Source organism: Myotis nattereri, assembly GCF_964212035.1.
Source record: "Myotis nattereri genome assembly, chromosome: 13".
In the NCBI taxonomy this organism is placed as follows: Eukaryota; Metazoa; Chordata; class Mammalia; order Chiroptera; family Vespertilionidae; genus Myotis; species Myotis nattereri.
In genome coordinates, this window is record NC_138088.1 from 36,768,858 (window position 1) to 36,783,073 (window position 14,216).

General features: G+C 43.5%; 1 protein-coding gene across 1 annotated transcript; it reads right to left on the reverse strand.

Moving 5' to 3' along the window:
• Positions 1-1,867: 1,867 nt before the first annotated feature.
• PPP1R3C (protein phosphatase 1 regulatory subunit 3C) lies at positions 1,868-6,493 on the reverse strand. The gene is made up of 2 exons (XM_081104314.1): positions 6,342-6,493; positions 1,868-4,338 (listed from the first exon to the last, which is right to left on the reverse strand). The coding sequence occupies exons 1-2, from the start codon at positions 6,353-6,355 to the stop codon at positions 3,399-3,401; spliced, it is 954 nt and encodes a 317-aa protein (XP_080960440.1). The 5' UTR covers positions 6,356-6,493; the 3' UTR covers positions 1,868-3,398.
• Positions 6,494-14,216: the final 7,723 nt, after the last annotated feature.

Genomic DNA, 14,216 nt, shown 5'->3' on the forward strand with positions numbered 1-14,216 from the left:
AATGGATTAGAAAACTGTGGTACATCTACACGATGGAATACTATGCTGCTGTAAAAAGGAAGGAACTCTTACCATTTGCAACGTCATGGATGGAACTGGAGAGCATTATGCTAAGTGAAATAAGCCAGTCAATGAAGGAAAAATACCACATGATCTCACTCATTCATGGATAATAGAGACCATTATAAACTTTTGAACAATAATAGATACAGAGGCAGAGCAGACTCAAACAGATTGTCAAACTGCAGCAGGAAGGCAGGGGAGGGTTGGGGGGCAGGAGGTAGGGGGGTAAGAGATCAACTAAAGGACTTGTATGCATGCATATAAGCATAACCAATGGACATAAGACACTGGGGGATAGGGGAGGCTAGGGGACTGTCTAGGGCGGGGTGATAAAATGGACACATATGTAATACCCTTTGTAATACTTTAAGCAATAAAAAAAAAAAAAAAGTTAGGCATCGGAACATTTACCATCTGCCACAGCATGGATGGAACTGGAGAGCATTACGCTAAGCGATATAAGCCAGTCGGAGAAAGATAAATATCACATGATCTCACGCATATGTGGGATATAACGATCAACATAATTTGATGAACAAGAACAGATTCAGAGACAAATGGGGGGGGGGGGTTAGAGAGCAACCAAAGGACTTGTATGCATGCATATTAGCATAACCAATGGACACAGACACTAGGGCAGTGGAGGCTTGCCCGGGGTGGGAATGGCTGGGCGGGAGGGGGTGGGAGGGTCAATTGGGAAAAAAAGAAGACATGTAAAACTTTAGACAATAAAAAAATAAAACGTTAGGTATTGGAGTCCCATGTCTTCAAGGTTACTGTTAGACTCCCATTTGATTTTCTCTATCCCATGGGAAGCGTGTATTCTCTTTCACCCAACCATCAGCATGAATAGAGAGCCAGAGGGAAAATAATAAGGGTAATGACCTCCAATGCCAGAACGGTCAGGCAGATAATCTAAGAGAATGAAGCAGCTGGTGGGAACTGTGACAACATAAGTCAGATGTTCCATGTAGGAACATGTGCTTCATCTAAAGGAGCAGCTACTGTTCAATTCTAGGTAAATGTCACCATGAAGAAAGATCTGGAAAATTTTCCAAGGGAAAAAAAAATTAGATTTTTAATAAATGTAGTTTGTTGGTTGTTTAACCTTGGCAATAAATTCTGATTTTTAAAAAAAGAAAAACAAAATACCTTGTGTCAAATAAAATACATCTGCAGCCAGATACAGCCTGCAGGCCTATAGTTTTACAACTTCTGAAGAAAAGGATGTTATGACATGATATAATTTGTTTTTCATAATTTGGCTTTTCAGTAGGTCAGTAATTTATTTCCCCTTACATTTAAGAGACACTGTGCAGAAGCTCTTTCTGGAATGTTAGGCAAGAACTGAAACTACAACTGAGGTTCACAGACCTGCTGCCTCTCACCCCAAGAAGCTGAAGTCACTGCCCCCTATTATGCCTCTGTGCAGCTCCAAGCTTGCCCCTTCAAGAAGGTGCTGGAGCTCAAGAGATAGAAGCCATTCCAGCCCTTCCCACACCATTTCCTCCCCCATCTTAATGCTAAGAAGTGGCCCCAAAATAATCCTGACCTAGCAGAGTATGTATGATGAAAAGTCAACACAAATAGTGACAGTCAGGGGGACAGTCCCAGCACTGCCCCTGGACCCCAGCCCCAAAGATCAGGTGGTAGGAAGTCACCCACAACAAGCCTGGGGACTTGTGAATACCCTCAGGTGACCCAAACTAACCTCGCCCAGTTCTCCTTAAACTAAACAGGAGAATTTCAGTTCATGGTTTCTTACTTAAATATGACATTGACAAAGAAAACATACTTTGATCTTATATCAAATACTTTTATTCTTAAAGTGAGAAGTTCATTAAGATAGCTATAGTAGAGTGAAACATGTAGAGTAGAAAAAATTGTGGGTGCTAACCAAACTTCAAATACTGTCACAGCAGAGTTATTCCAATAGCACTTTTCAGCATGGCAGATCACACGTGTTAAAATTAACTACATTCTCTGAACATCTCGCAATGGACATGCACAAGTGATGGAAGCAAACATTTAGGGACTACTGTCCTTGAGATCTTACAGGATGTATTTATGCATACCTCTAAACAAATATATTACAACACATCCAAAACAATTCACATTCACTTAAAAAATATATTTTGACTTCAAAGAAATTGGTACAAAGACTTAAAACAACAAGACGAATACAGGCAAGAAAAAGAATGCTACTTTTATGTGCAAGGTACTGGATTCTTGAATCGAGAATCAGTGTCAGTCCTCACTTCCAACATCACATTGAAAAAGTGTAGTGGAAACGTAAGTCACCTTCAATATGAAGGATGTGAGTTGTATACACTGACAACACTCTCGAAGACACAACAGCATTGCAGGAGGAATGCCAGTATACAGAGTGGACCTTTTTATGAGGCCAAGCACTCATGAGTTATCCGATGACCCTTCAGATATTTGGGTTAAGCAACTACAATATTCTGGTTTAATCAAGGCACTTGCAAAGAGCTACCTTTGACATGACAGAGCCCCTACAAGTTGTTAGCCACTGGTGATGGCATGGTTTTTTGGTTAAGCAGCATTCTCTACTGAGAACCCAAGCATGATGCCTTGATCACAAACAAGGTCACTTATAACATTACAACTGCAAAACCAGATTTGCCTAAACTTCCCCAAATCATGGTTTTTGATCAATCATGTCTGAATAGAAAGGCTTCACTTAAAATCTTGATTCTCCAGAGTTATAATTCACCTTTCTTCAATACCTCCCAACACCTCTAAAGCTTGTTTGGTTCTTCTCCACAAAAACACATAGACTGGATCTTTTTCTCCCTTCTACAAATGACTTCCCCAGGAGAGAACTGTAGAACCAACTTAAAAACACAAAATAATCTTACATTTCTCACCAACAGTTAAGTATCAGACCTCCCACTCCTACTCTGACTTGAGCTACAGAGTCCTTTGTGAACACTTTACCAGACGTTCCTCATACCATTAACTCAGCTTTCCTTCACCATCAACTGTCCTTCTTCAACCTTTCCCTTGCCCAATGTGAAAGCTAGTGAACTGAGAGGGAAGGAGAAATGGCATTGAAAAAGTATTGCTTTGATAAAAATGGGATTCCAGGCTATTACTTGATCCTCCACAGCAAAATTGGACAGCATCATCCATATAGACCCCAACACTAAATTCTCCAAGTGGCTATCTTTTTTTGTAGCCAGGTCTCAAAGCTCAAACCTAAACCTACTGAAGGAAAGTAGCGAAGACTTCCTAATATTGAGCATTATATTATAGACCTAGAAGTACATGGGAAATATGACAGGTCCACAGCATTTACTAGGTTGTTTAATTCATCGATAAGAGGCCAAGTTCTCCATTCTCCCCCAGCTCTGCCATTCTGGGAAGAACCCACTGGCCAGCCTTGGACTGCCAAAGATTGTTGACTCTAACTCAGTCTTGGGGGGCACCTGGTAGAAGGCACAGTTCTGGGATGCCATCTGTGTCTGAACGCCATCAGGTTTCCATTGCACATGAACAATTCTATAATTCTGACCCTCATTGTTGTCCCAGAAGACCTGCCCGTTAGCCTGGTAAGAAATGCAGAACTCAATTTTTTCCTCAGTTGGAATGACAGAGGGTAAGTCAATGGCAAACGAGAAGGTGTCACTATCTGAGCCACCATACACATTCTTCATGTAGACACAGTCCACATTGGTGAAGTTTTTCCAAGTATCAAAGGTAATACGGATCTGGACCTTCTTCTCGAAGCTCACATTTTTTACCTTCACAGTCCCAGTCACTGTTCGCTCCTGAAGAGAGCAGTTCTCCAGACACACAAAATTCTTCTGGAAGTGGTTCCGAAAACTCAAGTAATCGATTGAAGGCTGAGGGAAGTCTAAAATCAAGTTTTTCTCCTCGTGGAGCTTCAAGCCAGAGGACAGATCATTAAGGTCCAAGAGATCAAACTGGAGGTCCCACGCTGGTTCTTCTGGGAGGTCAGAGAAGACATGGATGGCGGTGAGGGAGAGGCCCTTGGAATCTGCAAACACAACCCGTTTCTTGGCCTGGCTGTGTGGACTCTTCCAGTCATTCTGTGATTTGGCTTCCTGTTTTATATTGAGACACGGTTTCAGGGGCTTTAATTTGTTGACAAAATTTCTTCGTTGGAGGTCATCATATGGGCCCAGGAAATTCTTCAGAGGTGGGGAATGAGCCAAGCAGAGCCTCATGGCCACATCCACTGGCACGACTGAACTTGTCAAAGGCCGTGGATCTAAAACCTGGATCATTCTGGAATAGGAGAAGAAAGGTAGTTGTCACCTGGATCTAGAATACTCTTCCCCTGTTCCCAAATACACACATACTATTTTGTATTGGCTAAATCATTGCCTGCACAGTAGGGAGGTGCTATCATATGTATTTAAAAAACAAACAAGCAGTATTATAATCAGATCTGTGTTCTGTGTTTGATTCTACCATTGACTGGCCACAAGGCCATGGGTTAACTGCTTAAAACACTTGGGGGGTCTCAGATTCCCCAACTGAGATATAAAAGGATTGGATGAGGTCATCTTTAATGTAGCTTTAAAAACCATTGGCTCCATTCTGGACCAGTGCTTTTCAAACCTCTCTGGTCACAATGGCCTAAGGAGTTGATTTTCTTTCTTTTTCTTTAATGCAGAATCCTGGGACTGAGAGTCACTAAGGCAGAACCTCTGGGGTTGGGGACAAGGAGTTTCATATGTTCTTAAAGCTTACGGTGATGTTAATGACCAGACAGGTTCTGGAGCCATAAGACTCTGTGCTTCCTCTGGCTGCTTTCCTGATTTTGCTATTGAATTGATTATACATCTCTGAAAAGGTAACACACTTGAAAAAAAAATAGTTCTCATGGAACTGTTTTGAGAGTGAGAAGGCTGAAACGAGTGAGTGAAGTCAGAGAATTATCTCTGCACTTGGATTATCATGCTCTTCCTCATAAGCCACTGAAATGCAACCCAGCAAAGCATACACTTAAAAACTTCACACAATCTATGTTTCATGTATAAAGACATCTATGAAAAGACACATTTAAGTGGAAAAAGCTGATAACCTGAAAACTGAACTATTTTTATATTTATATTGTGTGTGTGTATATATGAACATATAAATATCAAAAAAGTTCATAGGAAATGCACCAAAAAGTTAATTATCTCTGGGTGATAGGATTGTAGGTGATCTTTTTTTGGTCTTTGTACTTTTAGGGCATTTTCTAATGTTTGGGCAATAGATATTTATAACTAGAAAGATAATAAAGCTATTTTAAAATTTAAACAAAACTATGTTCAGCAATATTAAATTAAGAAGTGCCCATCAAGTGGGATTTTTTCCCCTGGCCCTCAGCCCTCATTATGTATTGCCAAGCATATGGGCTTTTCTTCCCTATCCTAGCCTTACAGATAAGAGGTGTATGTATACTGTACATGGCATTTCTTAGTAACTCTTCACGGCAGCTCTAAGCAAGTAGGTCATTATCCCAAAATGGATAGTACTAAAAGAACCTCCACAGAATTTATTTTATCGGTCCTGGGATTTTTCTGGAAGACCTACAAACTTAGAACAAAAAAAAAAAAGCTAAAGCTATATTTGTGAGTCTAACAATCCTTAACAGGAAGGATTTTTCGAGAAGTCTGCTAAATGTGTCTGAGGAAGCCATTTAAGATGATTTTGTGGGGAGGTTTGCTTTGTGGGTTTGTTTTGTATTTTTTACTTTTTGCACTTATTGAAAGGCAGTTTTAAAATTTAGCCATTTCCCCGAAATTTTAAATCCTGGCCAAGAGTTCAAAAATCATCCTTTGCTCAAACTCGGCCGCTGAGTTTGCTGTGGCAACCCGTGATAAGAAGAGTGGAGGACGACGAATGAATGCAAATATGGTCCTGTAGTTTTCTCCCCAAGCTAAACTCCCCAACCAGCGATGTCAGAGTGCCCTTCCCTCAAACTAGGAGTCTTTGGGGTCTTTGTGCGGGACCAAGAGATGACAGTCGGAATCCATAAGGGAATCAGAACTACAGCCGACTCTCCTTGAAACAGTTTCTGGTTTCAGATGCGGGTTACCAAAATCAGCTCCGCCTAAGCACCGAGCAAATCTCCACACCTCCCAGGCCTCCCCCTGCTCGATTCCACTCAGCAATGATTCAACGTGCCCTCCCGTGGGGTCTGCATTTGCAGAGCGGACAGAAGGGAAGCGCAGCCTAACCTCCCCGCAGCCGCCCGCACCCCTGTGCTCCGGGGCGGAGGTCTGCAGCGAACCTACCTGGTGCAGCTCATTAGGCAGAGAAGCGGCGTCGGACCGAGAGATCGGCACTGGCTGCCTGTGCAAGTTCGCGCCCCGCTCCCAGCTGTCCCAGCTGGGCAGTAGCTCCAGTGGATTGCGGGTGCGGCTTCCAAGAGGCCCCTTATCTGCTGCTGACCACGTGGCCCGATCCCGCGACCAACCAGCTCCCAGCTGGGGCGCGAGCCCTCTCCGGAGTACGTGACCGCCGTGGTGCTGGACTCCTGCAGGGTGCGCACGGCCAGACGGAGTGAGCTCCCCGCGGGGGCGGGGGCGGGGCGGGGGCGGGGCGGGGTGAAGGCTGGCCCAGCGAGAAAGCCGCAAACCTCCCCCAGGCCGGGCGCCAGCTCAGCCCGGCTGCTGGGAAGGAAATGCCTTGAGAGTCTAGAGGCGTCTATGCACAGTTCAATCTGAGCACGGAAAGCTGGGGCTCTTTCCCCAGGCTTATAGTATTTGAAACGTTCATCTTGTTCATTGCTAGGTGCATTCTTGCATCTTCTCCCGCAAGAAGTTGGCTGCATATACTTTGATTAGGGGGAATCCATAAACGCAGCCCGCGGTAGACTGAAGGCTGCCAGGAATGAACCGTTCTCTAACAGATGTCCCTAATTAAGCCCACCCGCCCCATAAAGGGAGGTGGCATTTAATGAGAAGGCACTTGGTATTGCGATCTAGTCTTCAGTTTTTCCCCCTGGAAGAGAACCCTAAAGCCAGAAATGAAGTGGCCTTTTCCGCTCACATGGCCGGTCAACCACAGAGCCAGTTGGTCAACCCAAATCCCTCGACTCCGTTTTGCCGTCCTTCGGCAGTGGTGTGGAAACCAACATGTTAAAATATCACACTCTTCAGTTTCATGACTCTGCGAGCCAGTTACTTTCACTGAGGTTTTGTTATTTTGTCTGGTTTGGGGAGTTTTTAGACCATCAGCTACAACCATAAAATTATATTTCTAAGACGAGGACGAATTCTTTTTATAAAACTCACATCCTCTATTAACGTCAATATCCAGGGGTCAGTTAAAAAATACAAAATTCCTTGTGTCTTTTAAGTAACTGTCAAACAGTGGAATTGTTAAAGTGGCGTGATTAGAATGAAGAAAAAGAAATATCTGCCGAGTATCACTGGGGAAGATACTAAAATGCTGGGGCTTGAGTTGTGAAATGAAATAGCCAACTAGAGCAGCGGTTCTCAACCTGTGGGTCGCGACCCCTTTGGGGGTAAACAACCCTTTCACAGGAGTCGCCTAAGAATATATATTGAATATAAAATTACATATTGTTTTTGTGATTAATCACTATGCTTTAATTATGTTCTATTTGTAACAATGAAAATATATCCTGTATATCAGATATTTACATTACGATTCATAACAGTAGCAAAATTACAGTTATGAAGTAGCAACGAAAATAATTTTATGGTTGGGGGTCACCACAACATGAGGAGCTGTATTAAAGGGTCGTGGCATTAGGAAGGTTGAGAACCACTGAACTAGAGCAATTCAGTAGCCCCTCAGCCCCATCAAAGCTAGCAGAAAGCACGTGCTCTTTGGGTTTGACACTCACCAGCTACACCAGTGGTTTTCAACCTTGGCTGCAATTAGAATCACCTGGGAATCTTGTTAAAATCCTGATTTCTGGGCCTCATCCTCCAGAAATTCTGTTTCTTTGTTACTAATGCTGAGGCCCAGAAATCAGGATTTTAACAAGATTCCCAGGTGATTCTAATGTGCAGCCAAGGTTGAGAACCACTGAGCTACACGAATCCAGGCAGGTTTAGACTCAATGTTCACACCTGTACATGCAGATAGAGAGTAAGGTTGTTCTGATTATTACATAAGATTGTGCAGATGAGAACACTCAGCGCAGTGCCCAGCAACAGGTATCCAACCCACATCAGTTCTGGCCGGTCCTCCACTCCTGAGTATTAATTTTCACTGTTACCACTGGAGGCCAGAACCTGAGCTAAGGTACTGATAAGAGCTACTGATAAATGCTTGTTGAGCCTTTATTGTGTGTCAAACACTGCTCTAAGTGTTTTATGTCTTATCTTTTTAATTTTCACAACAACCCTAGGTGGTGTGTATCATTATTGGTCCCATTTTATTTATTTTTTAAATATATTTTTATTGATTTCAGAGAAGAAGGGAGAGGGAGAGAGAGATAGAAACATCAATGATGAGAGAGAATCATTGACCGGATGCCTCCTGCACGCCTCCTACTAGGGATCGAGCATGCAACCCCGGCATGTGCTCTTGACTGGAATCTAACCCTGGACCCTTCAGTCCACAGGCTATCACTCTATCCACTGAGCCAAACCAGCTAGGGCTGTTAGTCCCATTTTAGAGGAACGATAATGCGTCATTTAAAGGTCAAGATCTGCCCACAACCTCCCAAGTAAAACTTGGATTAAAATCTAGCTGATGCCAGAGCAACAACCACTGTACCACACTGTCTTCCTTTAATTACTCATCAGCAATTAGAATGATGGAGGTGGAAGGTGCCTTAGGTAGCATTGGCTTCAAAGTCTTTATTTCACAGATGAGGAATCTAAAACTCAGAGAGGCTGTGCTGCTTGCCAGGGGCTGGTTAGGTCAGAGCCAAAATTAGAACACTGGGTAGAGTTTTCTCCTCTACTCATGATCATATGTTGAGCTTAAAAAGTGGATATTACCAATTAAAGTTATGAGAAATATAAAATAATAAAATCCCACTTGGGGGTAAGGGTATGCATACACAGGGAATAGAATATGCTCTACCAACAGTGCTTTTTTTTTATGGTGAGATTCACGAATTAACAATTGCCTCTCTGTATTTTTTAATTTTTCTTCATTGAACATGGACTTCTGTAATTAAGAAATCACTTTAAAGGACATTAAAACTTTCAGATTTAAGTAACATGTACAGCCTATCTATTAGGTGCCAAGGACCATGGCATTTATTCACACAGTCCTTTTGAGTTTGCCCTTGCTTCCATTCATGCCACTTTCTCTCCTGCCCCCTGGAGGTGACTGATGCCATAAAAGCCACTCTCTGAACTCAAAATAGATCCGCAAACAGGGCTCTCCCCTAACAGGAGTCAACACTCAATAAACCTCTAAACCAGTCCCTCACGTCTTCCCCCCGCCCCCCAGCTTTATTGAGATCTAATTGACATATACCATTGTTTAAGTTTAAGGTGTACAACGTATTAATTTGATACACTTAGATATTGTAAAACCATTACCACCAGAGCATTACCTACGGACATGTAAGTTGTGCCCTCTTGGCAGCTTTGAAGTATATAATACAGTATTATTAACCATTTTGTACATTAGATCCCCCAAAGTTCATATTCTTTGACCAACATTTCCCCATCCCCACCACCAGTTCCTGGTAAACACTATTTTCTGTTTCTATGAGTCTGTTTGTTGTTGTTTTTTAAGATTCCACATATAAGTGAGATCATACAGAATTTGTCTTTCTCCATCCGACTTATTTTACTTAGCATAATTACACCCCCCCCCCTCACTTCCTGGTTCTTACCACCTTTCATTATAGAATGAGAGGAATTGGGATGGAATCAGTGTTCCTAGGAGTTGCAACAGTGTAGAAGTGGATTAGGACTTGTGGGGAGTTTTATTATTATTTGTAGGTTTCCTCCAACTGTGGTTTGGCATTACTTTGTCCTGCCCATCTTGACAATAAATCTACCAGTGAGGGTTTGTTTATTTGTGTATTTTTAATCCTCACCCAAGGATATTTTTCCACTGATTTTTAGACAGTGGAAGAAGGGGGAGATACAGAGTGAGAGAAACATCAATGTGAGACAGACATATTGATTGGTTGCCTCCCACACGCACCCTGACCAGGGCCGGGGATCAAGCCTGCAACTGAGGTATGTGTTCTTGACCAGAATCAAATCCTTCAGTCCACAGGCAGATGCTCTAACCACTGAGCAAACTGGCTCAGGCAGTGAGGGCTTATTTATCTACGCAGTATTCCCAGCCATGCCAGGGGTTTCCAGGACTCATAAGTCACAGCCCTTTGGCCTTAAGGACATTATAGTTTTCATCACAAAAACCCAAGTTTGAAGTAATGAAACACTCAAGGGACATTTTAAGGAGCTACTAAGCAAGGGCTGAGGATTGCATGGCTTACACAAGTGGGTCTCTTATAGCATTTGCCCAACATGTTACCAGAGATCTGCCCTTATGGGAAAGACCCTAGGGATTCCCAAGTTGCCAAGTCATTTTCTGCAACCTTGCCCTTTTTTTCATGACCAATCAAGACAGTACTTGAGAACTCAACCTTATATTTATATTAAAACGTCAGTACTTTAACCACAATTAGCAGTAATGGGATGAACCTCATAACTGACCTTCATACCCCACAATGTAGAGTCCATGAGGTTGAAAACTATTCATTTTGATTAGAAGGACCAGGATTTCTATTTTTGAGAGCAGAGAGGAGCCAGTTCACATGTCTCAGTGAATAGTAAGCTCGTAAACTAATTCCTTCTTTCTTTGTTAGTGATGTTGGATGGAAACACAATATCAGGTGAGGGAATGTTCTTTTAAACACACACACACACACACACACACACTGCTTACTTTGGGTCATGCACTGCTTTAAACACTTTAAAAATATAAACTCATGTAATATTTATAAGAATCCTGTGAGGTAGAGACCATAATGATGATCCCCATTTTACAGACAAGGAAGCTGAAGTCGCCTTGGGGGTTTAAGTAACTTGTACAAGGTCACACTGCTAGCAGACAGTAGGATCAGGTTTCAAACCCCTCTGGAGTGCATGCTGCAAGTTGAGTTGCTCTGACAAGCACCACACTGGTACCTCCCAAGACCAAAAGGATGCTCTATAGAAGCCCAGAGAAATTCAGAAAGGGAAGGGCTCCCTGTGGAATATCTGTGGAAGCTTCGAGGAGGAAGTGAGATTTGGAAAGCCAGGAAAATGGAAAGAATTTTTTAAATGGTGGAATATCATCTTTAGGGCATTTAGATGATAAGCATCATTGGGATTCAACCAATGAGAGAGTAAGTAAGACCAGAACTGAAATGGTGCCAGCAGCCCATCATTCTTTTCTAAGGACGTAATCCCAGAGGGCAAGAGAGAAAATTAAGTGTTGCTAATGCAGTGCCCTCGGCGGTCCCGGATCTGTCTCTTATCTAAACAGTGTTAGGACGGAACAGACTCAGGGACACCCCTTCTTCCATCCTCCGACCCCACTCCAACCTCATTTCCAGTCACCACCTTCGGCCTCCAAGACCAGCCTACACGGCGTTTCTACCTTAACTCCTTCTTGCTGAACAACCATGAGCTCCCAAACCCGTCAGAATTATTCCACCGAGGGGGAGGCTGCCGTCAACCGCCTGGCCTGCATCTGCAGGCTCCCACCTACCTCTCTCTGGGCTTCTATTTCAATGGCCTGGCCATTTCCTCCTCGAGTTGGCGGACAAGAAGCGCGAGGGCGCTGAGCAGCCCTTAAAGTTGCAACACCAGCGCGGTGGCCGCGTTCTCTCCAGGACGCGCTGAGCCTCCCCAAGATGAGTGGGTGAAACTCAGGGCCATGGAAGCCGCTATGGAAGGCGCCCTGGCCTTGGAGAGGAACCTGGCCAGGCCCTGTGGGAGCTGCAGGCCCTGGATCTACCCACAGCCCCTCAGCTCTGTGAGTTCCGGGAGAACCACTTCCTGGGCGAGGAGGTGCAGCTCATCAAGAAGATGGGCGACACCTGGCTCCCCTCCGCAGGCTGCCCGCCCCCAGGCTGGGCTGGGCCAGTATCCTTGGAAAGGCTCACCCTCCAGCACGACTAGGAAGGAGCCTTTGGAGCCCAGAGGCCTTTGAGGGGCCCACTATGCATTTCCTGGTGTCTGGCTTTTGCCTGAGCCTCACCCGGAAACTGCTAGGCAACCTTTTAACCACCCTGGAGACCTCTCCCATGCATTGGACCAAATGAAACAATAAAACTCTTTGCAGAAAAAAAAAAAGTGTTTCTGAGTTAGACTATGCTATTAGTCATTCGGTTTGCACTGAGGGAATTATCCGGTGTAATTTTCATTGCCTGAAATTTTTTTAGTTTTTGCCTCATATGCCTCCTTTAAAACATCCCTGCAAGAGAGCGATTTGGCCACAGGCACGAAGGCACGATTGTTGTTACCAACAGTAAGTGGTTAAAGAAAGTGCAAGACACTTGAGACATATGAGGTGGCTCAGCGGAGGTGAGGAAGGAGAGGGAAGGGGGAATAAACAAAAGATGGCACGCGTGGTCTCTCTAATCTGTTGAGATGTAGAGATAAAAAGATTCATACCAGGGTGGTTGAGTAGCAAGTGGGTCTTGTGAATTTTGTACACATTTGCTCCATGTACACATTTGCTACATGTGCTTCAGGACTTTAGAGAAAGGCAAGGTCTCAGGGCCAGGATGGCCAAAGAGGACCAGGAAATGTGGGAACTGCAAAGAGAGCAGTTCAGCCAGAGGGGAGGATTCTAGCTGGGGGTGTTGGGGGGGAAGGGTCAAAGGAGAGAGAATCTTTGGACTTTTCTTGAACAAAATTAGGGATCTGAGTGCTACCAAACAAATGAGCAATGGATGAAATAATCTAACTGTAGGGGAGAAATTATTCTCACATGCTCATAAGTACATCTCCAAATTGCTGTAGTTTCTCCATATTCATTGGATTTGTCTGTGCTGAGTCAGTTTGATATTCTGTACAGGTTCTCATTGCTCTCTTGGCCACAGTGCACACATCTAGTTTCAGTCCCATTTAAAAAAATTTTTTTTTAAATTGATTTTAGAGAGGAAGGAAGAAGGAGGGGGAGAGAGAGAGAGAGCGAGAGAGAAACAATGATGAGAGAAAATCATTGATTGACTGCTTCCTGTATGCCCCCTACAGGGGATGGAGCCTGCAATCCCGACATGTGCCCTGACTGGGAATGGAACCCTGACCTCCTGGTTCATAGGTTCACACTCAACCCCTGAGCCACAGTGGCCAGACTCAGTCCCATATTTTGCTAAACCTTAGCATTCTGAATTGTTGTGACTTTGCACTGATTCTTAGCTTGAAAACTCAAGAGCTTCTGAGATGTAGCAGCTCCCTGTCTAACCACTCTACTTGTCAGGCTCATTCTGTCTAGAGACAGATATTTTTCTGCTTCATAACATGGTTTCTGGACTCAGCTATGAACTGTGGTTATTGAAGTAATTTTAAAGCACCTTGGGCAGAAGGACTCCAAACTGAAACAGATCCCCCATTAATAAGGTATTACAACATTTCCGTTCGAACGTGACAAAATTAACCTTCTCCTCTACCAAATCACTCCCCCTCCCCGCCCACCACATACACACAAACACATCACATCACCCCACCCCCAACTCTGAACATAACTGTTAATAACCACCTGCCCCATAAGATGTTCAAAACCCTTTATTCCCTTCTTTTATTATCTCCCTTAACGATGCTGCATTATCTCCCTTAACCATGGAGAAAGATATAGCCAGAGCCAGGGTTTTGTGTCTATCAGAGAACTATTTCTGTGTAGCTGCTACAGGCCTAAGAAGTGGTGAAAAGCTCCATTTGGGGTAAGATGGGAGAGGGGGGGAGCAATTTCCCACATCCTACCAAGTCAACTATTTTCACTAGGGCTTGAATATTTTGTCTGAAGTGTAGTAAATCCTCTAGACTAGAATGTCAGCCACAACTTTAAAAACACATTGCAAAGTCCACTTTTGCCAAGCCTTGTTTGCTCTTTCCTAGGGAGACATTAAATTTTTTTTTAAATGAACAACTGTTACACTCCTAAGTTACTTACTAAAACTGGCAATTATTTGAAACAGCCAATAGATAAACAAAACATTTCAAATT